General features: G+C 37.6%; 1 protein-coding gene across 3 annotated transcripts in view; it reads right to left on the bottom strand.

The window, feature by feature from the left end:
• Window positions 1-2,214: 2,214 nt before the first annotated feature.
• LOC144205509 (TOX high mobility group box family member 2-like) overlaps window positions 2,215-27,994 on the bottom strand; it is a 109,936-nt gene continuing 84,156 nt past the window's right edge. For 2 of the 3 annotated variants that reach the window (XM_077729936.1, XM_077729918.1), the window contains exons 5-9: window positions 13,099-13,329; window positions 9,174-9,254; window positions 6,625-7,017; window positions 5,385-5,524; window positions 2,215-3,786 (exon numbers count right to left, since the gene is read on the bottom strand). In XM_077729936.1, coding sequence (XP_077586062.1) covers window positions 3,744-3,786; window positions 5,385-5,524; window positions 6,625-7,017; window positions 9,174-9,254; window positions 13,099-13,329 — 888 coding nt within the window. In that variant the 3' untranslated portion in view covers window positions 2,215-3,743. The remainder of the gene's footprint in view (window positions 3,787-5,384; window positions 5,525-6,624; window positions 7,018-9,173; window positions 9,255-13,098; window positions 13,330-27,994) is intronic. The other variant, XM_077729927.1, reaches the window with a different exon arrangement.

The following is a 27,994-nucleotide window of genomic DNA, read 5'->3' as shown; positions in this document are numbered from 1 at the left end:
TAAAAAAACACAAACGCCTGAACTGAAACAATACTGTGAATTTGCAGATGCCATCTTAGTTTACATCTTCCATCATATAGCTCCTCCCCCACTGCAAGATTTTATACCAAAAATATCCAAAACACCAACAATGGCTGGCTCTAGAGGTGACTGTGTAGTGAGTGCTTCATACCTGGAAGTTAATAGCAATTACCGTATTTTCACGACTATAAGGCGCACTTAAAAGTCTTAAATTTTCTCCAAAATAGACAGTGCGCCTTATAATACAGTGCGCCTTATATATGGAAAAAATGTCATTCATTGAGGGTGCGCCTTATAATGCGGTGCGCCTTATAGTCGTGAAAATTCAGTATTCTCATTTTCTAATGTTATTGCTAAAGAGTCATTCTCAGAATTTAAAAGTAAAACTTTATAAAAATGTGCGATTATTTTTTTTAATGTCATTTCACCACTTTTTAATCACAATAAGTCTCTGATTTCTTTTGACAACATTGTTATGCTGTTGCTAATCAATCTGTATTAATGAGATGAGTAATGAAAAACTCAATTATGATTAAAGTGGTGCTAGCGCTAGTTTCAACGCCACTGTGTAGACGTGACCCTGCTATTGGTGCATTTAGGACTCAGCTCTCTCACTAGTGATTTCCATATTTTACCTCACAGGTTAGTGGAGAGCCATATGCACCCATGGAAAGAGCCCCATATGGCTCTCGAGCCGTACGTTCCCTAACCCTGCTATACTATAATCAACTTCTATGGGCCCACGTTTTTTAACTGTGGTGGCAAATGGCTTTGAATTAAATGTCATATACTACTTTGCCAGCAGGTGACGATATGAGATTTTAAAACAGTCTTAAAAAAAAATACATAAATAAATAATCTGACCAGTAGAGGGGAATAGAGGTACATTCTCTTGTATGTTGAATTCACTTCACGATGCAAGCTAGAAAAACCTCATTTTTTTTTAAATTTAGTTTTGCCCACGATAGCACATTCAATTTCATTGGAAAATAGATGCAAGCAATATTTGTAAGCATGAAAATCACTGAGCTATTTTGTTCTCTCACTTGAACAAGAAAGTGAACAAGAAGTGAAAAAGAAATCATGGAAAATGGAAATCATGTGTCCTAGTCTTATTATTATGGTTTTCTTTTTATAGATCATCTGTAAGGGGGAGGGCTATTCTTCATCTTCATCATAAGAGAGAAAAAGAGATTCTATTTCCATTCGATTTTTAATCCAACTGTGAAATTTAAAAGTAAAAGGCTGTATCTGTCTGTGTGTGTGTGTGTGTGTGCGTGTGTGTGTGTGTGTATGTGTGTGTGTGTGTGTGTGTGCGTGTGTGTGTGTGTGTGTGTGTGTGTGTGTGTGTGTGTGTGTGTGTGTGTGTGTGTGTGTGTGTCTGTGTATAAGTGCGTTTCAAGTTATTTTTTTCCACCTCCTCAGGTGGCCCTTTGAAAAGCTGAAGATTGCTGCATTAACTCAGAGTTTCATCATCACATATTATTCAAAAACAAAAGTGACAAAAGTGGGTAGAGAAATGCGACTTGCCATATGATATTGATTGCAACTGATGGGCTCTAAAAAATGAACACCATCTTATTATCATTGACAATTTGAGATAAAAATCCTCGATATGCTGATATAAAATGTAAAATCAGTGAACATTTGAGACAAAAATCCTCAAAATGCTGATATAAAATGTAAAAATCACTAAAAATTTGAGACAAAAATCCTTGATACGCTGATATAAAATGTAAAAACACTTAAAATTTAAGACAAAAATCCTCGATATGCTGATATAAAATGTAAAATCACTGAAAATTTGAGACAAAAATGCCCGATATGCTGATATAAAATGTAAAAAAACTGAAAATATGCGCCAAAAATCCTCGATCTGCTTATATAAAATGTAAAATCCCCGAAAATTTGAGACAAAAATTCTCCATAAACTGATTTAAAATGTAAAATCACCAAAATTTGAGAGAAAAATCCTCCATATGCTGATATAAAATGTAAAATCACTGAAAATTTGAGATAAAAATCCTCCATATGCTGATATAAAATGTAAAATCACTGAAAATTTGAGACAAAAATCCTCCACTTGCTGATATAAAATGTAAAATCACAAAAAAATTGCAAAAAATGTGTTACATACAATAAGGTCAAAAACGTATGTGTTCGTGTGCGAAGAAACAAACCAAAAAATCCAAATACTTTGGACATTTTATTACAGACAAAAAAGAAAACAAAGGAATATTTGTGACACAAAATTAATCTAATGTTGGCCCAGTGGTATTGCACCAACAACAATTTTTGAAAAATATTTAAATTACCCATGTTATAATAATAATAATACTAATAATAATGATAATAATGCACCCTGAATAAAACGCTAGTCCGTTCTGCCTGTTTTGTTTAAAAACAAATGTGAAACCTTCTAAAGCATTTCAAAAGAGCATTCTTTAAAAAAAAAAACTGCTATTCATCAAAAAAAAAACAAAGTCCTTGTTGTGACAAAGTAAAGAAGTACATTTGGCAGGCTTTATACACAAAACGGAATTATATACCCCGATGTAGTTTTTCTTAAATCCTGCTACAGTAAAAATCAAATGATCCTTTTTTTTTTAAATTCCTCACAAAAGATGATAAAGATGAGTTCAACACAATTCTAAAACACCTAATAAAACTAGTCAAAACTTCAAAACCCCACTTTGTTTTTCCTTTAGTTAACATTTCACATTTAGCTTCTTTTTTTTTTTGTTTAAATTCACCTGTACAAGTGGTGTTGGGAGAAAAGGGAACTGGGTTCGGGGGGGCATGAAAAGGGTTTAAAATCTTCCACCTCTGCACTTCGGCATTGTCCTGAGGTCACATGACGAGAGTCGACAACGTACCCTACTTTTCAGCAGGGAATTAATCGATTGTTTTGGGGTTTTCTCCTCCTCCTCTCTCGCCTTTTTTTTTACACATTTTTAGTGTGCGTATTCCGTCACCACATAATCCGATGAAAAGAAAACTCAAAACAGCGAGAGGCTGCTGCTAAATACACACATAAGAAGGATCTGTTTTTTTTTGGTTGTATATATACAATCTCTCTATGAGAAATAAGGAAAATTAGTCCTTCATTAGAGGGGGGGAATGGAACTTTTTGTGTTTGCCACTCACTTGAAAATGTCCTGAATATATGTAAGCCTTCTGAGGTGACCAAACTAGTCCAAATTATTGTTTTTGGGGAGATGCTTTGAGTATGTCATCTCTAATCATAGAGAGACAAATGGAGTGCATCATAAGAAAATTCAAAACAAAATGATAGGTTATTTTTTTTTCTCTTTTTTTTTAGTATGTTGGCAAGAGCTCATAGCTTACTGCCTCCATATAAAAAGAAGAGAGAACTTCACTGATGAGTGAGAGGGAAAGAGAGAGAGAGAGAGCGAGAGAGAGAGAGAGAGAGAGAGAGAGAGAGAGAGAGAGAGAGAGAGAGAGAGAGAGAGAGAGAGAGAGAGAGAGAGAGAGAGAGAGAGAGAGAGAGAAGACAAAAAGAAAAGTGCCTTGGGCAACTAACTTGCTAATCTAAGTGCTTGGCGAATAGGTGAAGATGCTGGAAAAGTCTTTGGGATTTTCAAAAAATCCGGCAGATGAAGAAAAAGAAGAAGAAAGTAAAACCATGTCAAAGCTGATATATTGATGATGTTATGTTGGGAACCTTGAAATTTATCAGGTGTGTATGGTGGTCTTCAACTTCAAGTGAGGTAGAGTGGCTTGTCCCGAGATCCCATGCCACTGCTGAAGAAAAGGCAGGTTAAGGTCATTTCATTGAATTTACCCATTAATGTAGTAATATATAGTAGATGTAAAGTTGTGCATAATATTTTATGTGGTCTGTTTGTTGAATGGGGGAGTGGTAAGCACAGACATGGGCAAACCACGGCCCGCGGGCCACATACGGCCCGCTAGGCTTTTTAATCCGGCCCACCGACGTTGTCCAAATAAATTTTTTTTTCTTTTTTCCCCCAAGATGGCGCCGTCACGTGGAAGCCAGTGTCAGTAGCTCTGTCCACTCTTATTTGTTTTTCGTGTTTTACAGCCCCTCTATTTTTTAAAAATTACATTTTAATATTTCTTAATTCATTCCTTTTTACTTCACTTTGTACTTTAATGATGAGTGATGAGTATGTTAATACTTTAGTCCTTTTTTCAGTTTATGTTTCATATGTACTGTTAACGGATGCACTTTTTATATGTATCGTATCTTGTGCTGACCCCGTCCATCTGTCAAATTTTTAGAGTCAATGTGGCCCCCGGGCCGAAAAGTTTGCCCACCCCTGGGTTAGCACGTCGGCCCCACAATTCTGTTTCGGGGCTTATGAAATAGACGATAAGCAGGTAGGTCGGTCGGTAAATTGATTGCTAACATTCACCCAAATCATGCTTGTATCCGCAGGTCGCTTTCCAATCATCTTACTGATTGCTGCTTGGCATCTCCAAAGAGTGCAACCTTGAAAAGTTAGGCTTGCCTCTACCATTTGAGGATAAATATTTCAGTCCCCCAACTACGCACTAAAGTTCTCCTATGTAGTCTTTGTTCATGAACTGATGAAGCCTGTTAAGATAAAAGACCGAAGCATTGTCTAAGCAAAACTGAACAGTCCACTTGCAATCGATTCAATACCCCAAGGATAGAAAAACCAGGATAAATGAGAATATTCACAGGCAAAGATTGATTCAATGTCCTTTTAAGGTGGATTTCAATGGTTCTACAATCTACAGTGATACTGCCTGCCTACACAGTGACACATTATTCTATGGTATCAGCAGATAGTTGAGCACAATAACTCATCTCATTTTTGAAAACTCCTTAACATAAAGTGTCAAATGCAAAAAATCTGCAATCCCTTTAATGTACCTTTCCAAAAAACCCAGATTCCACCGAAACGCCAACATGCTTCTTAAATCAACAGCAGCAAATGTGATTAAACTTAAGCATGATCCCATTTGACATCTAACAACAGAGTAAACTCCAAGTGAAGGAGCCGATGACTTCCAGCTCCTCCACATGGGCATAGTGACACCAAGTTTCAGGTGTGACAAGAAATAAGAGCCTTCTTCCAGCCGCTTCAACGGCTCGATTTGATAAGGCAGAGTGTGCTAATCGAAACACAGTGGATGTTAATTGGATGTCAAGGCTGCTAATGGCCTTATATTGCTGCTGCGTGTCACTTTAGATGAGGTGTGTTGCTTTGAAAAGGAAAATCAGAGTGCAATATTAATAGTTTTATGTCTGGCTGTGTGACAGTGAAGTGCTAGAGCAATTTGTTTGGGAAAAAAAATAATAAAACAAGTGACAATTCCATTTTTTGTGACACTTTCTATGTGGAACATACCTGCAAGGGTTGGGTCCACAATCCCTGTTGCAGTATTCACTATCCCATTCTGGGTTCTGGCCATGCACTGGGTTCGGGGCTCCTGGAGACTGTGAACCCCCCACACTATTCTGGTACTCAGACTGAATATGGGAAAAACCCTGAAAGTAAAAATGTTGTTAGGAAGAATGAATTTGAAGATGAGATACTGACAATAAAAGGACAGGAACTGTTAATGATTGAATCGGTAAGAAAATAAATGATTTCTAGGGAATGGTGCTCGGACGTTTGGTCGCCGGTCAAATGGTGACAGAGAGTTTACTGTTGAAACCAGCTCTCAAAATTATATTCATGAGAGAGAGAGAGAGAGAGAGAGAGAGAGAGAGAGAGTTTAATATCTAAGAGAGAGTGTTTAATATCTAAGTACTTTTGAAAACAGTAGATATTTAGATATTAAACTCTCTTATGAATATAATTTTGAGAGCTGGTTTCAACAGTAAACTCTCTGTCACCATTTGACCGGCGACCAATCGTGCATTTTGGATCTGATGATACCGTGACCGGACGTTTGGTCGCTAGCCTTTTGGTCGCTGGTCTTATGGTCGCCGGTCAAATGTACTTAGATATTAAACAGTACTTAGATAATAAACAGTACTTAAATATTAAACAGTACTTTGATATTAAACAGTACTTAGATATTAAACAGTACTTAGATATTAAACAGTACTTAGATATTAAACAGTACTTAGATATTAAACAGTAGTTAGATATTAAAAAGTACTTAGGTATTAAACAGTACTTAGATATTAAACTCTCTCTTAGGTATTAAACAGTACTTAGATATTAAACTCTCTCTTAGATATTAAACTCTCTTTCTAAGATATTAAACTCTCTCTCCTAGATATTAAACTCTCTCTCTTAGATATTAAACTCTCTTTCTTAGATATTAAACTCTCTTTCTTAGATGTTAAACTCTCATGAATATAATTTTGAGAGCTGGTTTCAACAGTAAACTCTCTGTCACCATTTGACCGGCGACCAAAAGACCGGCGACCAAACGTCCGGTCACACTAGGGAATAAAACGATCACCTGAAACAGAAAAGTGAACTCTTACTTGGTCATTACATGGCACTGATTAGTATGCTAAGGGATGTCAAGGTCCAAAATGAATTTAAGGGGCTTTTCAATTTACTTCAATAAAAAACAACAGACAATAGGATCATAGAGCAAATTATAATTATTACAAAAGTCCACACCCACCTGTTGGCTGAGGGGTGGGGAATGCAAGGGTGCCTGGAGTCCCATTTGGTGTGAGATGATTGGCTGTGACTGCTGCATGCGGATTGGCTGGTTGAGCAGGGAGCTCTGGTGCAGGGAGAGCTGGGTATGAGGGTGGAGGGGTGGGCTAATCTGGAAGGGAGCAGGGGGTGAGGCACTCATGCTGGGTGGCAGCATCTGCGATTGGCTGAGAGTGGATGCCAAGCTGTGGCGCGGCGGACCCGCGTAGCTCTGGAGGTCCGACAAGGGGAAGGAGCCCGACGGGCCCAGGTAGGGTGATGAGGGCTGAGGACTATACAGGGGCTGCTTTGGGGGTAAGAGGTGGGAGGGCTGGCTTGTCTGCTGGGCACTTTTTGGCTCTGGATCATTATATGTCTGTAAATCAAACATTGCATTTTAAAATGATACCACCACACACGTCTACCCCACACCTAAAAAATATTGAAATAGTAACTACAATTGATTGCCACCCTGTAAAACACAGGTGTCAAAGTGGCGGCCCGGGGGCCAAATCTGGCCCGCCGCATCATTTTGCGTGGTCCTGGAAAGTAAATAATGAGTGCCGACTTTCTGTTTTAGGATCAAATTAAAATGATAGATATAGATGTATATTATATTTCCTTATTTTACCCCTTTTAATTTAATAACTGCAATTTTTAATCTATTTCTTCTGTGTTTTTAGTTGAAAAATAATTTTGTAAAATCTAAAAATATATTTAAAAAAAGCTACAATAAACATTGTTTTAGATCTATAAAAAACTGAATATTCAGGGATTTTAATCCATTTATTAAAAAAAAAAAATCTACATATTATATCTAAAATGGTCCGGCCCACATGAAATCCAGTTGAGGTTAATGCATGGACATAGACATAATTGCCATAGAGTAGCTTGAAAAATAACTTTGAGATGAAGATAAAGGATTTGATCATTTTAAGAATGCAACCATTACTTCAACAACTAAAATAAAATAAAAATAAAAACCTAAGGGATGTGTATATAAGATACTGACACAAAGTTAGGCGCACAATCTCAACACTGAATTTGTAGCATATTGAAACCTCCAGTTGGCATATATTTGCCACCTGCCTAATTTAAATGCTGACTGTCAAAAATGCACAAAACACACGCTCACACCTATTCCAAAGTTCTGCAACTCCAAAACAATTCTCAACCAAATTTTCAATCAATCTTGGGCTTGACAGCTTTGGTTATGCATTTTCCATTCCCTCTTTGAACAATGACTGATGAATGAATTTGCAGATGAAACTTGATGTTTGGGAGGAGCCAATGTTCCCTCTAAGCTGCACGCATGCGCAATTGCGCACTACTCTCGTCTTCTCTGCGCAGCAGCAATCATATGGCGCGCAGTAAATAAAATCCAAACTTTTTTTTTAACCCCTTTCCCCATGATGGCGCCGTTTACGCGGCAACCAGTGGCAGTAGCTCTGTCCACTTTTATGTTTTTCGTGTTTTACAGAATGTTTTACATGAAAAATTAGAGGGAACGTTGACATGCACCTACTTATGGCAGTTGTGATACTGGTGTGCCCATAACTAGCAATGATAATGTCGCTCACACTGGTACTCAGTGCGATCAGGGAGGTTGTCTTTCTGCCCATACCAACAAAAAAATAAAGGGAACATTGGTTGGAGCTGTAGTATAAACTTACAGAAACTCCAGAAAACAACAAAAAAACTTAATGACTTGACCTTTCTCATTGCAAGTGCTATGAACAAGTATAGCACCCATAGGGCGCCCTTCTACAACCCGTTTTATGATGAGCTGTCACATTTTTCATCCCCAACCATCAGTGTTGATTAGACAGTAATGGAGACAATTTGTATGAATAGATCTGAGGCTGTGGTAATGATCAATAGACACCTTGAAATAAATGTGGAAAAAAACAAAACACACACACACACAAACAAGCAAACATACACACACGGATGGATGGACACACATGGGAACCCAGGCAGAGAAATGAGGCTGTTTGCTTGCAGAACAAATGGGATGACAAAAGGAATCTTCCTGGCACTATGTTGTGTTGGTAATACAAGGCGGCACTAAACAATGCAATCCGCATCCCTCTTCCTTGCTTTCCTCTTTTCTACAATTGTCACTTTTCTTTAAATCATTCTCAGGCCCTGCAAATGTTATTCCTCTAAATTAACAAGAACCTAAAAAAAATAAATGATCCAATATGTCATTCATCACCTTTTGACATTCTCTTTGAAGGGCAGACCAGAAAGAAAATTGTTTTATATCCTAACTCCATTATAGTGGAGCTGTTATGGTCATATGCTTGCACTATGATTGGTTGACCCATCCCCCAATACTTCACTACTCCCACCCCCCACATATCTACACCCTAAGGAAATCAGGTATTGTTCCAGATACAGTATAGCTGGTTCTTTTTGCATCTAATTCCCACCCTCTCCAACACCGAAGCCCCTCCCAAACCATTAGCGAGGCTTTTCCATCCAATCCATCATCAGTCTAAGCCTATGCCTGTGTGTCATAAGCGTTACCTTGGAAACCAAACTGGCTCTGTACGCCGCCAAGGCTTTCAGGTACTCCTTTTTTGCCGCTTCAGTTTTTCTCTTGTAACCCTGAGAAGAAAAGATGAAAATCAAAACATGCGGCTTCAGGTCAGACTAGAGGTTGACATACTCATGCACATGCACACTTTTAATGCTTCCCTTTCCATCAGAGCTAATGGTACAGAACACTTTTATTTCTTCACTGCATCACTAATACTGTCTCATCTCAATGTGTCTTCCTCTATTGTAGAAACACATTTCCATTCCAATTCACTACAATAAATGAACTGGAACTCCTTTTAGCTCCCAAATAACAGTCCTATCAGCACACTGATATTAGAGACACTCACTGAACTAGCTTGCTGTTGAAGTAGAGAATGTAAAGAGGCATTTCACTGCCCTTTTTTTGCCATTACACAGGCAACTCTTATCAATAGTGCTTGCTTTTTCCTTTTGTAAATACACGTTTTAGCTCGGTTGGGTGTGCTGGAGCAGATTAAATGAGTGGCTATTATGAATGGAGAGTTGGGTAAAATATCTTAGTTATATAAACAGTTGGAATGGAAAAAAAGATTTTTGCTAATGCTTTTCCTAATGGACCTCTGGTTAGAACATTTTTTTTTAATGTTTGTTGTTATTCCTGTTGAGAATTGAAAGAGTATTACCTAAACAGGCTTTTATAGGAATCAGTTGGAAAAAAATCTTGATTCATTCATTTTCTGTTTTGCTTATCTGCAAGGTAGATGACGCAGGGGGTGCTGTAGCCTATCCTGGGCATTTTTCGGAAGGGGGATACCATGAAGCAATGTACATTTTTGACCTTTGAAGAAAATAATATAAAATTCTCAAAAAAAAAGAAATAATTTCAGTAATCCCAAATGTTTTGAACTGCCAGTGATTTAGTCAGATTTGACCTTTGACATTGAGATAAATGATGTGTTTTTACATAGTGTAGGTAAAATGATTGTTTAAACTGTACAATGCAAGTTAGTCTTCTGTTCAGCTCATAGCAACAATGATTTAGAGATGAAAGCAAAATTAAAATAATCGAGTTTTAATGATCTAAGGAAAGAAATTCTCTCTTTTATTTCATATTCATCTCATTTTCTGAACCGCTTTATCCTCACTAGGATCGTGGGGGTGCTGGAGCAGCTGAATCAGTGACCAGCCAATCACAAGGCACAAGGACGCAAACAAAAAACAAAGTGGAAATATTTGACATATCAAATGCCATGTGAACATTTTCAGACATTTTCAGTTATAGCTACTAATATCATTTTCTTCTGAATTTGAATGATTTCCTTTTTACAGTATTGTATTGACTTGTAGTATCCTTTTCTTTTCTTTCCACTTTTAAAATGTATTTTGGTGGTTCAATAGTCCAACAACACACAAATAAAAAAGATGATTAAAAATCATGTTGAATTAAAGCCATTTATACTTAGAAAATTGCTTTTTTTTTGAAAACACAGTTTTAGTAAAGGCATCCTTTATTAGGTGTAAGCTTAATCATGCCATGGAAGCAAGGAAGGCAAACAGTTATGCTTTAGATTTGAATAGCCTCAAGGTAAAACACAATGACCTCATGTTTACTGCAGCACAGCAGTGATGATGTTGAATAGCGACAAAAGCATAAGGCTGCTTGTCATGAAAATGGGAATTGTCAAGATGCCCTTTAGCTACACAAAGGACAAGGTGGACTTATTTTATATTCTTGGGAGGATCAAAAACATAAAGAGAGTAGAACACTAGCGACACCTTGAACAAAATTCAACTGCATTTTTTCCAGTTTGTGCTCATCTATCTACATTGCTTCGTTGTGCAATGGACCTTGGATGATACCACTTTTTTTTCTCCAATTTAATTCATTACTTTTTGAAGAATCTGACAAACATACAAACCACCTCATTAATTTTTTTAATCTAAAGTGTATGCTAACAAAAACTCGTTCCTTAATTCTACGCAGATGTTTTTTTTTCTTGTGGGAACACATTGGCAAGAGTGATGTGGTAAAATACACAAATAGAAGGGTTCTCTAGTAAATGTCTCGATAGTTTTGATTGGGTGTTTCATCTGTGATGTTGTGGTGTACTGTATTTTCAGGACTATAAGGCGCACCCTCAACATATGACACATTTTTTTCCATATATAAAGCCCACTGGATTATAAGGCGCCCTGTCTATTTTGGAGAAATCTTAAGGCTTTTAAGTGCGCCTTATAGTCGTGAAAATACGGTATATATACATACGTCATTAGTTTCCAACATAACGCCATTCATTTTGCTTCTTGACAACTGTGATTGCACACGAACTACCGTATTTTCACGACTATAAGGCGCACTTAAAAGTCTCAAGTTTTCTCCAAAATAGACAGGGCGCTTTATAATCCAGTGTGCTTTATAAAACAATTTAAATATGTCATTCATTGAGAGTGCGCCTTGTAATGCTGTGCGCCTTATAGTCGTGAAAATACGGTATGTTATTAGCTTTGACTGCGTTATGGCGGTTGTCTCTCTTTTTACTTCTCTTTTCATTAAGTAGAATTAAAATAAGTTATAATAAAAAAGAAAAAAACTAATGAAAGTAAAATAATGAAAAGTCCGGGGAATCAGGTACAGATAAATGGATGGATTATATTTATGAAGAGGAAGAACCTGCCCATTAAAGTTAGTGGTATCACATAGCAATGTTCTGGTAATTAAACAGTGGTTAATGTCAGCTGCTAGTTTCACACGCAATGCACAAAGGTGCAATAAGAGAATTATTGTGGTATACTGAAATGATATAATAATCTTTCTTGGGGTGCAAAAAAAACCCCAAAGAGATTCATTTACTTATTGATTAGTACCGTTCCGAAAAAGATGTTACAACCCTGAACCTGAACACTGAGCCCAGCTGTATTAAAGGAGATTCCATTGGATTGATTTTTTTTTCTCAGAAGGGAGAGAGAGGTTTGTATTATATTGCAGCATAACATAAAAATGGGACACATCAGCGTAATAGAACAAGAGTTCAGTCGTTAAATCCAAGAGATATACAGAGAGATCGATGGCTAGATCGATATAAATAGATTCATGTCAATTTGTGTTGGAAATCCCCAGAATATTTTACAATCCAAATTGCCCCTAGGTATAGGTGTGAGCGTGAATGGTTGTCCGTCTCCTCGTGCCCTGCGATTGGCTGGGAAACGATTGAGGGTATCTCCCACTTGGGGTGCTCGGACGTTTGGTCGCCGGTCTTTTGGTCGTTGGTAAAATGGTGACAGAGAGTTTACTGTTGAAACCAGCTCTCAAAATTATATTCATGAGAGTTTAATATCTAAGAGAGAGAGAGTTTAATATCTAAGAGAGAGAGAGTTTAATATCTAAGAGAGAGTTTAATATCTAAGAGAAAGTTTAATATCTAAGAGAGAGAGTTTAATATCTAAGAGAGAGAGTTTAATATCTAAGAGAGAGAGTTTAATAGCTAATAGAGAGAGTTTAATAGCTAAGGCGACCAAAAGGGACCAAAGGACCGGTGACCAAACGTCCGGTCATGCCCATATGGTGCCCGCAATTAGCTGGGATAGGCTCCAGCACCCCATATGACCCTTGTGAGGATAATTGGTTCAGAAAATGTATGAATCTTGGGATTTTTTTTCTCCGAAAACTTCCAATTGTGAAACTTTAGGGCCTTTGACTTTGGAGGTTGTCTGAAAAGTAGCTTTTTACATTCAGATGCAAAAAGCTAACAAGGTTGTGCCAGATTATCGGATGTACATTTGACTTAAGAATTTAAAATGGGTAAAATAAACCTTTCCTCTTGCTCTTTAAATTCAACATCAAATCAAATTTTGAAATATGTACGCTTGGTAATTCACTTTTTACATATGAAAGCATTATTATCATGCACTTCCACAGGAAGACTTAAAGTACCTGCTTCTGTTCCTCTCCAAGGCCATCCCACATGGAGGCAACAATCTTGGAGACGTCTCCAAAGGTGGCGTTAGGATTTTGACCTTTAATGGCCGCCTGGGTATCTCGGAAGAAGAGTGCGTAGGCTGACACGGGTTTCTGTGGCTCGTTGGGGTCTTTCTTCTTCTTCTTCTTTTGTGGTTTGGGTTTAGGCTTCATCATTTCTGCCGAGGACCGCTTATCGTTGCTTATCTGCCAAAAGACAATAGGCCGTACAAAAGTTATTAATTATAGTGATGAAAATAATTACATCAGGTCGAAAGATGATTAGGGCAAGAACAAAGTGAGGATTTAAAGGCAATTGCTGTGCTTAAAAGTAAACTACAGCAAGGTTTGAAAACAAACAATCTGTTAAATGTAGCCAGAGTTTGTTTTTTGAAGGTTCGGGGTCATGGGCAAAATACGGCCTGCGGGCCACATCTGGCCCGCTAGGCCTTTGAATCCGGCCCGCCGACGTTGTCCAAATATTTTTATTATCATTTTTTTTTTAATTCCCCAAGATGGCGCCGTCACGCAGAAGCCAGTAGCAGTAGCTCTGTCCACTCTTATTTGTTTTTCGTGTTTTACAGCCCCCTATCTTTTTCAAATTACATTTTAATATTTCTTAATACATTCCTTTTTACTTTACTATGTACTTTATACATTTTACTTGAATGACGTGTGATGAGTATGTTAATACTTTAGTCCTTTTTTTCTGTTTATGTTTCATATGTACTATTAACGGATGCACTTTTTTATATGTATCGTATCTTGTGCTGACCCGGCCCATCTTTCACATATTTAGTCACTGTGGCCCCCAGGCCGAAAAGTTTGCCCACCCGTGGCTTAGCCTCTGGGGTATCGGAGAGCCAAACTGGCCAAAGAAAGAAATAACCTAATCTTCTTTGAAGCATAGTACAGTACTAGTAATATTGGTCTTTACTTTGAAATAACTCTCAGACATATCTTCTGTCTGTTCTTCTAGAAAAGGCAGTGGGTTGAAAAAAACACTCTAAATATCTATATTTAAAGACTGTAATCATATTGTTTGTCTGCAATAACACAAGGCAATCTCAGTCCACTTTCAGAAAGCGTAAACTGCTCACATCCGCATGATGTGCAACATCCAATACACATGGATGCACTTTCATTTTGTGTGTGGGGTTCAGACATTGAGTCAAATTCAGGTCACCTGATCCTGGGTGTGATTCTGTATGAAAATTGCCTTCTTGGATGCAGAGAAAACACATCAAACGCAGGGAGAGAGAGAAGAAGACAGAGAAGGGAGGGCAAAGGCTGTGGGTAAACCCAAAGACATTGCAAGACAGAAAATGAGGCGTTAACCTGGATTTTCTTGGTTTTGAAAATGCTCACCCTAGTCGAAGTAGTATTTCTTTTCTAGTTATCATCAGCAGGGCAATTAAGATTTTGCTCAAAAGAAAAAAAGCCGAAAACAGGCAGCAGTATTGAACCCAAACCCTCTATATAAAGACCATCTGAAGTAAATACTGCATACTGAATACTGTATTTCACTGGGTAATATCACTTGCATTTAAAATTCAATTGTTTTTGTTGATTTAAACCAGGGGTGGGCATACTTTTCGGCCCAGGGGCCACATTGACTTTAAAAATTTGACAGATGGTCCGGGTCAGCACAAGATTCGATACAAATAAAAAAGTGCATTCGTTAACAGTACATATGAAATATAAACGGAAAAAAATGACTCAAGTATTCACATACTCATCACTCATCATAAAGTAAAAAGTATAAAGTACAAAGTAAAGTAAAAAGGAATGGATTAAGGAATATTAAAATGTAATTTAAAAATAGATAGAGGGGCTGTAAAACACGAAAAACAAATAAGAGTGGACGGAGCTACTGCCACTGGCTTCCGCGTGACGGCGCCATCTTGGGAAAAAAAATTGGACAATGTCGGCGGGCCGGATGTGGCCCGCGGGCCGTAGTTTGCCCATTTCTGATTTAAACTTTATTGCCATTTTAAAAATAAACATACAATATATTATATTTACCTTCAACATTGCTGTTTGGCTGTTCTAGCCACATCTGAGAGTTAGTAATTGTTTTCCTGACTTTCATATACTAATACATATTTTGTAATCACTACCGCATCTTTAAGATTCCACAATTTCCTCCCTAAATCAAATCCATCCTTGCAACAGCTGTCGGCAACTTTCCTTCAACTAACCAAATAGAAACAAGAATCTATCCTAAGTAAAAACAAAAAATGAACAGCATAGTCTAATCTAATTGATTCAGCAGAAAAATGCATAGCTGAACAACACACTGTACACAGCATGAAATGAAGTAATCAAAATTCAAGGTCCAGGAGCACAATTGGTGACAAAAGACACACACACAAAAAAGAAATTAAATGAAATGTTTCAATTCAGAACGGCATGAAGATGTTACCGTATTTTCACGACTATAAGACGCACTGTATTATAAGGCGCACTGTCTATTTTGGAGAAAATTTAAGACTTTTAAGTGTGCCTTATAGTCGTGAAAATACGGTAATTGCTATTGACTTCCAGGTATGAAGCACTCACTACACCAGTGGTCTCAAACCGATCCTCAAAGGGCTGCAGTGGGTGCAGGTTTTCATTCCAACTCGACAAGGATACGTTTTGCAAGTGCAATCAGTTAATTAGAGTCAGGTGATACTTATTTTAAAGACACCTGATTGGTTAAAATGTCGGCACTGGATCGGTTGGAACAAAAACCAGGACGCACTGCGGCCCTATGTGGAACTGGTTTGAGACCACTGCACTACACAGTCACCTCAAGAGCCAGCCATTGTTGATGTTTTGGATTTTTTTGTATAAAATCTTGCAGTGGGGGAGGAGCTGTATGATGGAAGATTTTGTAAACTAAGATGGCATCTGCATATTTAACAGTATTGTTTCAGTTCAGGCGTTTGTGTTTTTTTTAATATCCGAAAGTGGTGGTTTTTGGTTTTCTGTTTTTTCCATATATAAGGCGCACTGTCTATTTTGGAGAAAATTTAAGACTTTTAAGTGCGCCTTATAGTCGTGAAAATACGGTACATGTATATCTCCCAGCTTACAGGTAATAATTATTTCTTGTGAGCAAGTATGTCGTGTTCCATTAAAACATAATTAGCCCTCACTTCCAGGCAATGACTTGGAAGACAAGCATTAGATATGACATCTGTTCCATTCAATCCTTTGAAATGAAGAGACTAAAATGAAGGTAGACAAAATTGAACGAACAAAATAAAGGGTTAGAGAAAACAAAACAAAACTATAGCATTTCCACGACAATTCCTATGAATTTGTACTCTAGAGAGCATGATGACAACACTTTGCAACAACATGCAATTTGCTAGAGGATGGAACAATGGGCACATGCTTTTATTTCATCTTGTGCTTCTCTTTTTGAATTGAACAAGTGGTAATGGAATTGCATTAAAAATGGAAGAACAAATAAAGGTTGTAGAATACACTCTGCCTCTTAAGAATCCAACTGCCATCTCTTCTGACATAAAATAGAAGTGAAAGCCCCTTTTCTTAACATATACGTATAACAACCAGATTACTCACATAAATTGACCGGCTAAAGCAACCAGTAAAGTACACACTAATAATCATTTTTATGTATTTGTGTGCCATTCCGAGCCTGCTATGCTGTAGACTTCTGTCCTTTAAATCAGTTTAATTGATGCTTTTTTGACTGTTGCCAACAAACACAATCTCTAAATGCATTTTGAATGGAATCTCTCGAAAGGCTTCCTTTGTTAGCACTATCGAGACATGCAGATATCGGCCATAGTAATTCGGAACAAACGTACTATAACACAGGGGTAGGGAACCTATGGCTCGGGAGCCATATGTGGCTCTTTTAATGGGTGTATATGGCTCTCCGCTGTGCGGTAATATATCTAAAATAGCCGAAACTATCTCTAGTGCCTTTTTAAATCATAATTTTCCTTCATTAGACTCTTCTGCATGCATCCTCTCATTGAAACTCATTGATTAGCAACAGTGAAATAATGTTCTCAAAAGAATTCCGACTTTTTCTTACTCCCAAAGTGGTGAAATGAATAATAAATGCTCACATTTTCATGTATTTTTACTTCTAAAAATTCTGAGTATGGCTCTCAAGGAATAATGTTAAAAAAATGAATTGTTTATGGCTCTCTTGGTCAAAAAGATTTCCGACCCCTGCTATATAACAGGTGGCAAAAACCTCAACAAAACAGAGCTTCCCCATGACAACCAGTAGGAGTCAGTGTTGAAAAGTGATGTCGTATTGAGTGTAAAGTTACAGATTACTCCCCGGGATGTAAATCTTGTCTTTACTGAAGGGGGGGAGGAAGCCACATTGTTTAATGAATATTACAACTGTGACCCTGATGATGATGATGATCATGTGAGTGGCGATGGGGGAGAGGGAACATGGCCACATCTGTTCTACAGCTCATTGCCATTTCTATTTAAATCGCACCTTGCAAAACCGTTCCTCAACATAAAATTGTCAGTAAGCATCATAGCAGTCTATCATTTACATATTTATCATCTATAAAAATCTTAAGAGGCCTTATAGAGATTTCCATACACATTCAAAGAGTAAAGTAGAGGACAAAGAGCACCTTGATGAATCAGATGGAGGCAGTAGCTTCAAATTTAAGTATGTTCCACTTATTGTAGGTTGCTGCTGGGTAAGAGACTATCTTCATAAGGACCAGCAGATTCTAAATATATATTGCACTCTACTTTGTAGTTTACCATCAAAAGAACTGAACTATGGTGTCAGCCTCAGCTTGCTCATCCCATCAGCGTTTCTGTTGTCTGAGGGGGGGAAGCGAGAGACGCAAAATGGGGGGAGGTGGGTTCTCCTCCTCGGGAGTGTGGGGGTCGTTGTAAATCTGAATGGAGAGCACTGCATTGGCAAGACAAGATTAGAATTGACAGCCTGACAACTGCGTCACTATGAAAACAGCAGTGAGGAGGAGAAGGAGAGGGAATAGAAAAAGGTAAGGCGCAACGAAGGACAAACTCGGAAATGCAAGCTGACAGTCACAAAGATACGAAAGTAAGAGAATAAAATCATGTAAGTGTGGGAGGCCATGAAAGTGTTTGCTCAGTCATTGGCCTTAAATGTTTAGTATGCATCATCATCGGATGTGGCTAGCAGCAGTTTGGACTTAATAAAGACAAAACCTCTTTTTACATGGTGCTGTTTGTAGGAAAGTATGCTGTAGACTTAGGGGTAGGGAATCTATGGCTCGGGAGCCACATGTGGCTCTTTTGATGAGTGTATCTGGCTCTTTGCTAACCTGTGAGCTAATATGGAAATTGCTGGTGACAGAACTGCAATATTACATCTAGAATTGCTTTAATCTTCATTTTTTTTGCAGTAGACTTCTAGAATGCATCCTCATGCAAACCTGTGAGCTAAAATATGGAAATCGCTGATGGCAGAACTGAGATATTACATTTAGAACTGCTTTAATCTTCATTTTTTGTGCAGTAGACTCTTCTGGAATGCATCCTCGTGCTAATCTGTGAGCTAAAATATGGAAATTGCTACCGACAGAACTGAGATATTTAATCTAGAATTGCTTTAATCTTCATTTTTTGCAGTAGGCTCTTCTAGAATGCAGCCTCATGCTAACCTGTGACCTAAACTATGGAAATTGCTGGTAACAGAACTGCGATATTACATCTAGAACTGCTTTAATCTTCATTTTTTTTTGCAGTAGACTCTTCTGGAATGCATTCTCATACTAACCTTCGAGATAAAATATGGAAATCGCTGGTGATAGAACTGAGATATTACATCTAGAACTGCTTTAATCTTCATTTTTTTTGCAGTAGACTAATCTGGAATGCATTGATTAGCAACAGCATAAGATAATTTTTTAAAATATTGTTTTTTTCCCACGTTAAAAGTGTTGAAAATACTAAAAGAAAATTGAAAAGGCACTCGTTTACATGTATGTATTTTGACTTTTAAATCCGTTGTATGGCTCACAAGGAATAACATTGGAAAATATGAATTGTTTGTGGCTCTCTCCATCAAAAAGGTTCCCGACCCCTACTGTAGACACTCAACAGATTCAGGTCCTCCCAAACACAATGAATTTAAACATTACAATGGCCTCTGCTTTGAGTGGAAGCAACAACTCTTGTAAAAACAAATATACACTCTGGCATGAATAGAGCAAAATATGCTCTTAAATGCTAACAGAACTACTTACAGTGGCCACAAAAGAGGGGATGAAAAGCCTTGAAAAGTTTTGAATATAATCGTAATTAGATTTCTTATTTGCCGTACACTGCATGTCACTTTACTTTAATAAAAACAAACATGACACATTCTTGACATAAAGAGCACACATTCCAAACAAAATTATAGTTGCCTGAGAGAATTCTATGTTTACCATACAGACACAGTTACTGGCGTTTTTTTATTTGACAGTCTGAAATGTGAGTGCAAAATAGAGGCCACAAAAATTCCCACAACGGAAGGAAAAAAAGAGGTGTTCACCGCATGTAAATGACTCAGAGTGCTTAGTCTAAAAAGAGCAAATTCTCATAACAGCTGTCAGCCATGACAAGAAATGATGATTCATGTCATATAGTTTAATTGACTTTCCCCTATAACTCCTTAGGTTGTCCATCAGGATCGGATACTCACTCTCAGGAGTGACAACCCACAGGACGTAAAGAAGTTAAGATTTAATTGTCTTTGTTTGCAAAGTTTCTCTTGAGATATTTGATTTGCAGTTGTCAAAAACTGCTGACCTCACTTGGAGGAGTTGAAGTAACTCAGTCTCGTTTACGAGTGAGGGAAAAATGGTGTGGTAAATGGACAACCTACGTTCTACCCTCACCTATGGTCAGCCGACATTGGCCGTGATCGAAAGAACAAGATCTCGGATACAAGCGGGCAAAATTATTTTTCTCCGTACGGTGTGCCTAGGGCAGGCGTGGGAAAACTACGGCTCACGGGCCACATATGGCCCATTAGGCTTGTTAATCCGGCCCGCCGACATTGTCAATTTTTTTTCCCAAGATGGCGCAGTCACACGGAAGCCAGTGGCAGTAGCTATGTCCTCTCTTATTTGTTTTCATGTTTTACAGCCCTTCTATATTTTTTTAAATTACATTTTAATATTTCTTATTACATTCCTTTTTACTGTGTACTTTATACTTTTTACTTTAATGTTGAGTGATGAGTATGTTAATACTTTAGTCTTTTTTTCTGTTTATGTTTCATATGTACTGTTAACGGATGCACTTTTTTATATGTATCATATCTTATGCTGACCCGGCCCATCTGTCAAATTTTTAAAGTCAATGTGGCCTCTGGGCCGAAACATTTGCCCACCCCTGGGGTACTCTATGTCTCACATAGGGCCTGGGTACACCTCAGGATGCCCCTGGAGCAGTTGGATGAAGTTGTTGAGTATTGGGAAGTCTAGGTTTCCCTTCTGAAAAGCTGCTAATACCCCTTCAATCTTACTTCAGATAACTCGGAGAAATGTCCATCTAATTTTACCTGTCACTGTACGCCACTGTCATGGATGAAAAAAATCTAGGGTAAAAAAAAGTGACATTTAATGATGCCTATCACACAGTTGAGTTCCCATGGAACATTTAAGTGTCAATAGTTAGGAATAAAAATATATAAAATGTCAAAGAATGCCAAAGAAAATATTAATAATGAAAGGAATTCAGAGTGTGTTTATATTGAGAGATGAAAATGTTTGAAACAAATAAACAGGATTATAGCAATGATGTGTATCTTGAAAAACGACAACATAGCTGCTCAATTACTGTTTCATACTGTGATATTTAAAGAACTAGTATTAGGAAACTGCCAATAGGATAGAATTGCAAATGTAGTAATTTAGAGAGCACCAAAAGCACGAAAGAGTGCAGTGCTCAATGCAGCTGTTATCTGTACTCCAAGCCTTTAGTGGTTTTATAAATAGATAAATGACCATGGTTAAAGCAGCAGCAGCAGCAGTGAGAATAATGCAATTTCAGAATGTCATATGTAATTTTTCAACCAATCCCACCCCAAGATGTACTTTCAAGGTGAAAGTGGATTCCTGGAAGTTGCGCAGTGCAATAAAAATATCAGAAATAGATTGAAAAACATGTGCATGTGGCCATCCAGTTGTTAACATCAATGTATAGATCAGTGGTGTCAAACATACGGCCCGCGGGCCGGATCCGGCCCGTCTGGTGGTTTGGTACGGCCCGGAGAAGAAAGCTGTATTGTTTTAAAAAATGAATTTTCTTTAAAATGTGTAGTTCTTGTATTATCCGCTAGGGGCGCGCAGTGTTTTAGTACGTGCAGACAACTTGAATTGACATTTATTTATGTTCTTATGTTATTCTCTTGTTCATAATATATTGTTCATAATGTAAAAGGAAAATTCTTTTAATAACATTTTTGATAATTTACTCATTATTTGCACTAATTATTAGTATTAGTGACTAATACAAAGGAAAAAAAATTGGGCTTATTGTTAGTTCTATGTAATTTTGCAATGAATTTACCAGTCCGGCCCGCTTGATCTTAAATTAAGCTGTATTCGGTCCGCAGACCAAAAGGAGTTTGACACCCCTGGTATAGATATTCAATTCACCGATGAGAATCGTACATGTTGTATGATTTTGAGATTCACGGTGGAAGAAAACTAATGAAGACATTGTGAACAGATTGATTGCATGCGTTTTGAGGTTACATAGCTATTTATTTTCTTTTTATGGACATCTGCAAGTAATATGCAGCACGATCAAGATTACTCTTACAGAATGTGGCCAACAAGAAGAAAGTGTAAACAAAGCTGTTTGATGCTGAAGCTTTTTGACTATAAATAGAAAAAAAATACTCGTTTTTAACACACTGTAAAACATGTGATCATCTACTTAAAATGTCTACCCACACACTATTATAATGTACTAAATCTATAAACCACGCCGCATAGGTGACGCCTGGTGGTTTTAGACATATCTTGAAAATGTACCATACACTTTTCATCTGGAAGCTATTACAGCGCCATGTCAGAACAGCCATCTGTAAGCAATGAACAGGACTGGATGTCAAAGCCACCTCACAGATCTTTGAGCAGAAAGAAGTAGGCAATCATTCTGAGGGCAGCACTCATCAAATAAAGATATAACCCAGCCCAAACAATCAGCGACCGGAAGTGCAAATTCATGGTTGGGATTCTAAAGAAAAATAACAACACCATCTGAAGGACAGCATTAGGAATCATATAAACTTGCAGTCAATTCTTGCACTTATTTAATAAAATATACAAGGATTTTCAATGTCTTTAGACCAGTGGTGGGTAAACTACGGCCTGCGGGCCACATATGGCCCGTCAGGCTTTTTAATCTTGCCCACCGACATTTTCCAAAATGTTTTTTTCCCCAAGATGGCGCCATCACGCAGAAGCCAGTGGTAGTAGCTCTGTCCACTCTTATTTGTTTTTCGTGTTTAACAGCCCCTCTATCTTTTTTTAAATTACATTTTAATATTTCTTAATACATTCCTTTTTACTTTGCTTGTGACTTTATACTTTTTACTTTTATGAGTGATGAGTATGTTAATACTTTAGTCCTTTTTTTCTGTTTCATATGTACTGTAAACAGATGCACTTTTTTAGATTTAGACCAGGCGTGGGCAAACTACGGCCTGCGGGCAGCATACGGCCCGTTAGGCTTTTTAATTCGGCCCGCCGACGTTGACCAAATAATTTTTTTTTTTCCCTCTCCAAGATGGCGCCGTCACGCGGAAGCCAGTAGCAGTAGCTCTGTCCACTCTTGTTTGTTTTTCGTGTTTTATAGCCCCTCTATCTTTTTTAAAATGACATTTCAATATATCTTAATACTTACCTTTTTACTTTACTTTGTACTTTATACTTTTTACTTTAATGATGAGTGATGACTATGTTAATACTTTAGTCATTTCTTTCTGTTTATGTTTCATATGTACTGTTAACGGATGCACTTTTTTATATGTATCATATTTTGTGCTAACCCGGCACATCTGTCGAATTTTTAAAGTCAATGTGGCTCACCCCTGCTTTAGACTCTTCATAACGTCTTTAGACTGGCAAGATGCATCATTTGAACTTAACGTTAAAAAGGAATCAAAGAAGATGTCAGCCTTCGTGATTTAACAGTGTGGAAATGTGCTGTCTGCCCTGGTTCTCTACTCTCAGCACTGGACGGACTTAATCAGCCGAAATTGCAAAGTCAAGACCCTTGTATTTGGTAATGTGGTCAAAACAGTGGCAAGTGAGAACTAATTAGATTAATGGTACTTTAACGAGCTGTCGGAGGGGTCCATGCAGATTGAATTTTAATAAATAGCGGCAAAAAAGGCATCTCCTCTGCACTTCCTGGCTCTCCTTGCATTCTTAATTGGCCCCAGTGGATAGCTGCAGCTCAGCAGTCGGCCATTTTAGACAAGAAAAAAGGCAAAAGGATGATTTCCCAACTAGGTAGGATATTCTTTCATAGGGCTATTAGCACTAGCATAACAATAATGATTTGATAATGGAAGTTCCATCTGTGCCATGTGAGAGAGAATACAGGAAAGATCAAATGGAATAACCTTATACTGTTGTTTGTTTTCAAGGTACAATGTCCCCATGATGAGGTCTTTGTAGAAGCAAAGAGCTTCGACAGGGAAAAAAAATACAATTAATCAAACATGAATGAGCCACCGTAGCAGAGTTATTTCCATAGCAACAGCCCGAGGGGACAACTTGAACCTTTTAATGTGAGCTGGTGATGTCTCTTTGTAAACATCTGCGCAGCAGGGGGGGAGAAAGCCAATGAGAGAGCCTGGCAACAGAGGCATCACAGGGCAGCTACCTCTTCGTAGCAATCGAAGTTTCCATTATCTACTAGTGAATGGACCTAAAAGTGGTTGCTCAGATAGCCTTTTTTATATGATAAAACACCAAAAGATTTGATTTCAAAATAACAAAAACATGCAAACGATTATTGCAAAAATGAGATGTAAAATTAGCCTCAAAGTGGCACACATTTTTGATGTTATTCCTTGATTACTCAGTGATGTACAAACCGCTTTTTTATGCCCCCAATCTCATTGAGCTAGCGAATATAAATGGCTCTTCTAAGCATCCAGCTGTGAGCAACAGTGAGCGTACTAATGTAAAATTATTCATATCATAAAGGGATTGGAAAACTGATCCGTGCATGCAGTTTCCGTCTTTGCTGGACCATCCAAACATTCACAAGCATATTTCAAATCAGAATACAACCCCCTACGTTTTAGCTTTTAAAGCACATCAGTAGTTTCTCATTCAAATCCAAGTGCTTCTATTCAGCTCACAGCAGCAAACAGAACAATATCATAATATAAGAGATGTGTGGGCTTGTCTGCCAATACTATGAAGACCCGAAAATTAGTAGGCACTGGAATAATAGTAGGGAGTGGAAAATTCCAAATGAATTAATAATAGTAGGCACCGGAATAATTGTAGGCAGTGGAAAATTCCAAAAATAATGAATATTAGTAGGCACGAGATAATTAGTGTCTAAACAGATTCGATGCATGGAATTAAACCTATGATGGAATATTTATTATAAAATCATAACAAGGACAATCACTATTATTTTAATCAACAGTTTACTAGTAGCATGAAACAAAATAATATGTTTAAATTCCACAATTAGCTACAAATTAAAGTCATGATGATCGATTACATAGGCTACTGTAAAGAAATAATCAACTTTTCTGTCAGTCCAAATAAGTGGCTCAATTCAAACTGTTAAACATCAGTTTAAGATACATAAAGAAATATCATATGAAGTAACAAAAGTCTCCAAGTGTACTTAAGTAGTATGTATATTGCAACTCTACCAGTGGCAATTGCATGTTCTTACTAGTACTAGTATGTTAGTAAAAACAGCATGTGTGCTTTACACGTAGAAAGTTAATGACATAGAACATTGTTGCGGCTGCACAGACTTAATTGAGGCAAAAATTAATAATCGTAGGCACCCGAATAAGAATCGTAGGCATGCGAAAATTTGAGTTGAAAAAATAATCGTCAGCATACGATTATTCGGGTCTTCATAGTAGTATCACAACCAAGCTAACCTCCAAATAATTTTAAAAGAAATCATCTTTTTTACCCCCTCCAGAAAATCAAGTCAGATAATTAGGTCAACCTTTAAAAAAACTGTTGCTTTCTGTGCAGTTTTACTTTCCTCCTTCTTTCTTTCTATCTAAACTCTTCTGTGAACCTCAAGTTGGCCTTCCAAAGCCTTCAAACATTGGCTTCCTGATGCTAGTACAATCAGATCATAGTCTAGTAAAGCTGAAATTAGTCTATGAGACCTACCATTATACTCTAACTGACGAGTTGTGATATATAAAATCAAGCTCTACTTTTAAAAACCAAACTCCCAAAGTCTCTTAGGTCTCTGTTGGTATTGTGGAGATGTAAACATACGCTGTTTCCCTGTCATTATTCTACCACTCGGAGGCAGATGCTGGGGTTGATTTTATGTCTCTTTGTGAATGCAGGGCACAATTGTTGGTTCTGTCTGACGGCTGCCGGGCCCTATTAGACACGCTTATTGGTTGTTATGTCAGGGACAAAGCACATTCTTTTGTGTTTGGCTTAAAAAAAAGCCTCCTCCTCCTTATAATTTCATTCAACTATATTATTTTAAGAGTGTCCAACCTCTGGCCTAAGGGTGAGATAAGTTACATTCTTAAAGGGAGAGTAACAAAACTATAAAGACTGAATTTCTCTCAACCACAATGTGCCCTTAGCAAGTTCATTGTAGTCAGTGCTGCTTTTAGTTTAAGTGCACATACACAACTAAGTCCGATGGCCAGAAAAGTGATTATTTATAAAGACAACGTGTAATTTTATTCTTCTTGTATCCAGGAGTAACTAAACTTTGATTATTTGTTTGTGGAATCTGGGAGGAAAACCACAAGCGGGAAGCTGGAACCCGCCGCTTTCTCTAAATCGCACACATCAGAATTTCCTCGGGCAAGAGTAATGGCTCCTCTGCACTGGGCTGTGTCTTGCTATTGTAGAATCACGGAGCGGTTAATTGAAACAAATGACTCTAATAATGGGACATTATCCCCACAGGCTGACTTTGTGGCGGGCCTAATTAGCGGAGCATTGCTGACGAGGAGGACGAGTCAACCCTCCGATCTCTTAAAGGGAGCAGCCGAGGCGATGAGGGATTCACTAAACTGCCAGCGCAAAAAGCACGATGTGAGCTTGCAAACATTAAATACTTGAATTAAACATTAAATACATGAATTCATCCACATTGGCTCTTTAGCTTCCAATTACTGCTCATTCCTTTGTATCCACACTTTTATTTGAGGTGATCCTCCACTACACTACACTACACTATAAAAATGTAATTATATTTTTGTAATTAATTTGTCATAGACCAGGGGTGGACAAACTTTTTGGGCCGGGGGCCACATTGACTTTAAAATTTTGAAAGACAGGTTGGGTCAGCACAAGATACGATACATATAAAAAAGTGCATCCGTTAACAGTACATATGAAACATAAAGAGAAAAAAAAGGACTAAAGTATTAACACACTCATCATTCGTCATCAAAGTAAAATGTATAAAGTACAAAGTAAAGTAAAAAGGAATGTATTAAGAAATATTAAAATGTAATTAAAAAAAAAGATAGAGGGGGTGTAAAACACGAAAAACAAATAAGAGTGGACAGAGCTACTGACACTGGCTTTCGCGTCACGGCGCCATCTTGGATTAAAAAAAAAAACATTATTTGGACAACGCCAGTGGGCCAGTTTAAAAGGCCTAGCGGGCCGGATGTGGCCCGCGGGCCGTAGTTTGCCCAAATGTGCATTAGACTCTTCTGGAATGCATACTCTTTATTAGCAACTGCAACTATAAGAATGTGAAAAGTAGTTTTTGTGGTGAAATTACTAAAAAACATAGGCACCCATTTTTATGTAATTTGACTTTTAAAATCGGAGAATGGCTCTCAAGGAATAACATTAGAAAATATGAATTGTTTATGGCTCTCTTTGTCAAAAAGGTTCCCGACCCATGTTTAATCTATGTATATATATGAACATGGCATATTGTATTTTACAAGAAATCGAAGTCTCATTTTTGTGGCCAATCCACTTAGGCATACAACATTCCAGATGCATTCAGATAACACGGCCAATCATTTTTTTTCGTCTTCAAATTGTTTACCCTTGAACATGATGCTCCCATAGAATCTGCCATAACGCAGTGTTCAAATGGCTGTGACCAAGCTGTTTTAAATATTCATCAATCCTAACTGTTGCCTAAGGTTGTTTGCGTTAGTGTCTTGAATATTCATACACGCCAATGAATGCACATTTGTTTTTAATGCTCAGTCTGTTAATACCGCATTTCATTACTCCAAAGTCAGCATAATAAAATGGCGCAAAACAAAGCTTTATTATTTTTTTTGAAAGCACCATTGTGTTTGTGAGCCTATTTGTTTCAGTTCAAATGAAAAAGGGAGTGCCCTGCCAATTATCTTGCTGTCATTTCTCTTGACAACCGCGAGACATGGTTTGCCCCCTTTGCTTGAGAGTAACACAGTGAAGGGCATTTGTCTCTTCTTTTTTAATGACATGAAAAGACACAACAGAAAACATTTCTACTGCTCCAAAAAATGATTTATCTTCGAATGTCACTAAGATGTCATATCTGCCTCAGCGAAAGGCAGCAGAGCATGTGGGTCATACGAGATATGTCTCAAACCTTTGGAAATAAAGACAGCTGTTTCAATAAACACAAGTAATCCAAGCAAGCAATGAACATGTGAAGTCAAGTGCAAACT

The sequence above is a fragment of the Stigmatopora nigra genome, chromosome 1 (assembly GCF_051989575.1).
Source record: "Stigmatopora nigra isolate UIUO_SnigA chromosome 1, RoL_Snig_1.1, whole genome shotgun sequence".
In the NCBI taxonomy this organism is placed as follows: domain Eukaryota; kingdom Metazoa; phylum Chordata; class Actinopteri; order Syngnathiformes; family Syngnathidae; genus Stigmatopora; species Stigmatopora nigra.
Note: the sequence above shows the minus strand (reverse complement) of the source record. Positions and strands in the feature narration are given on the sequence as shown.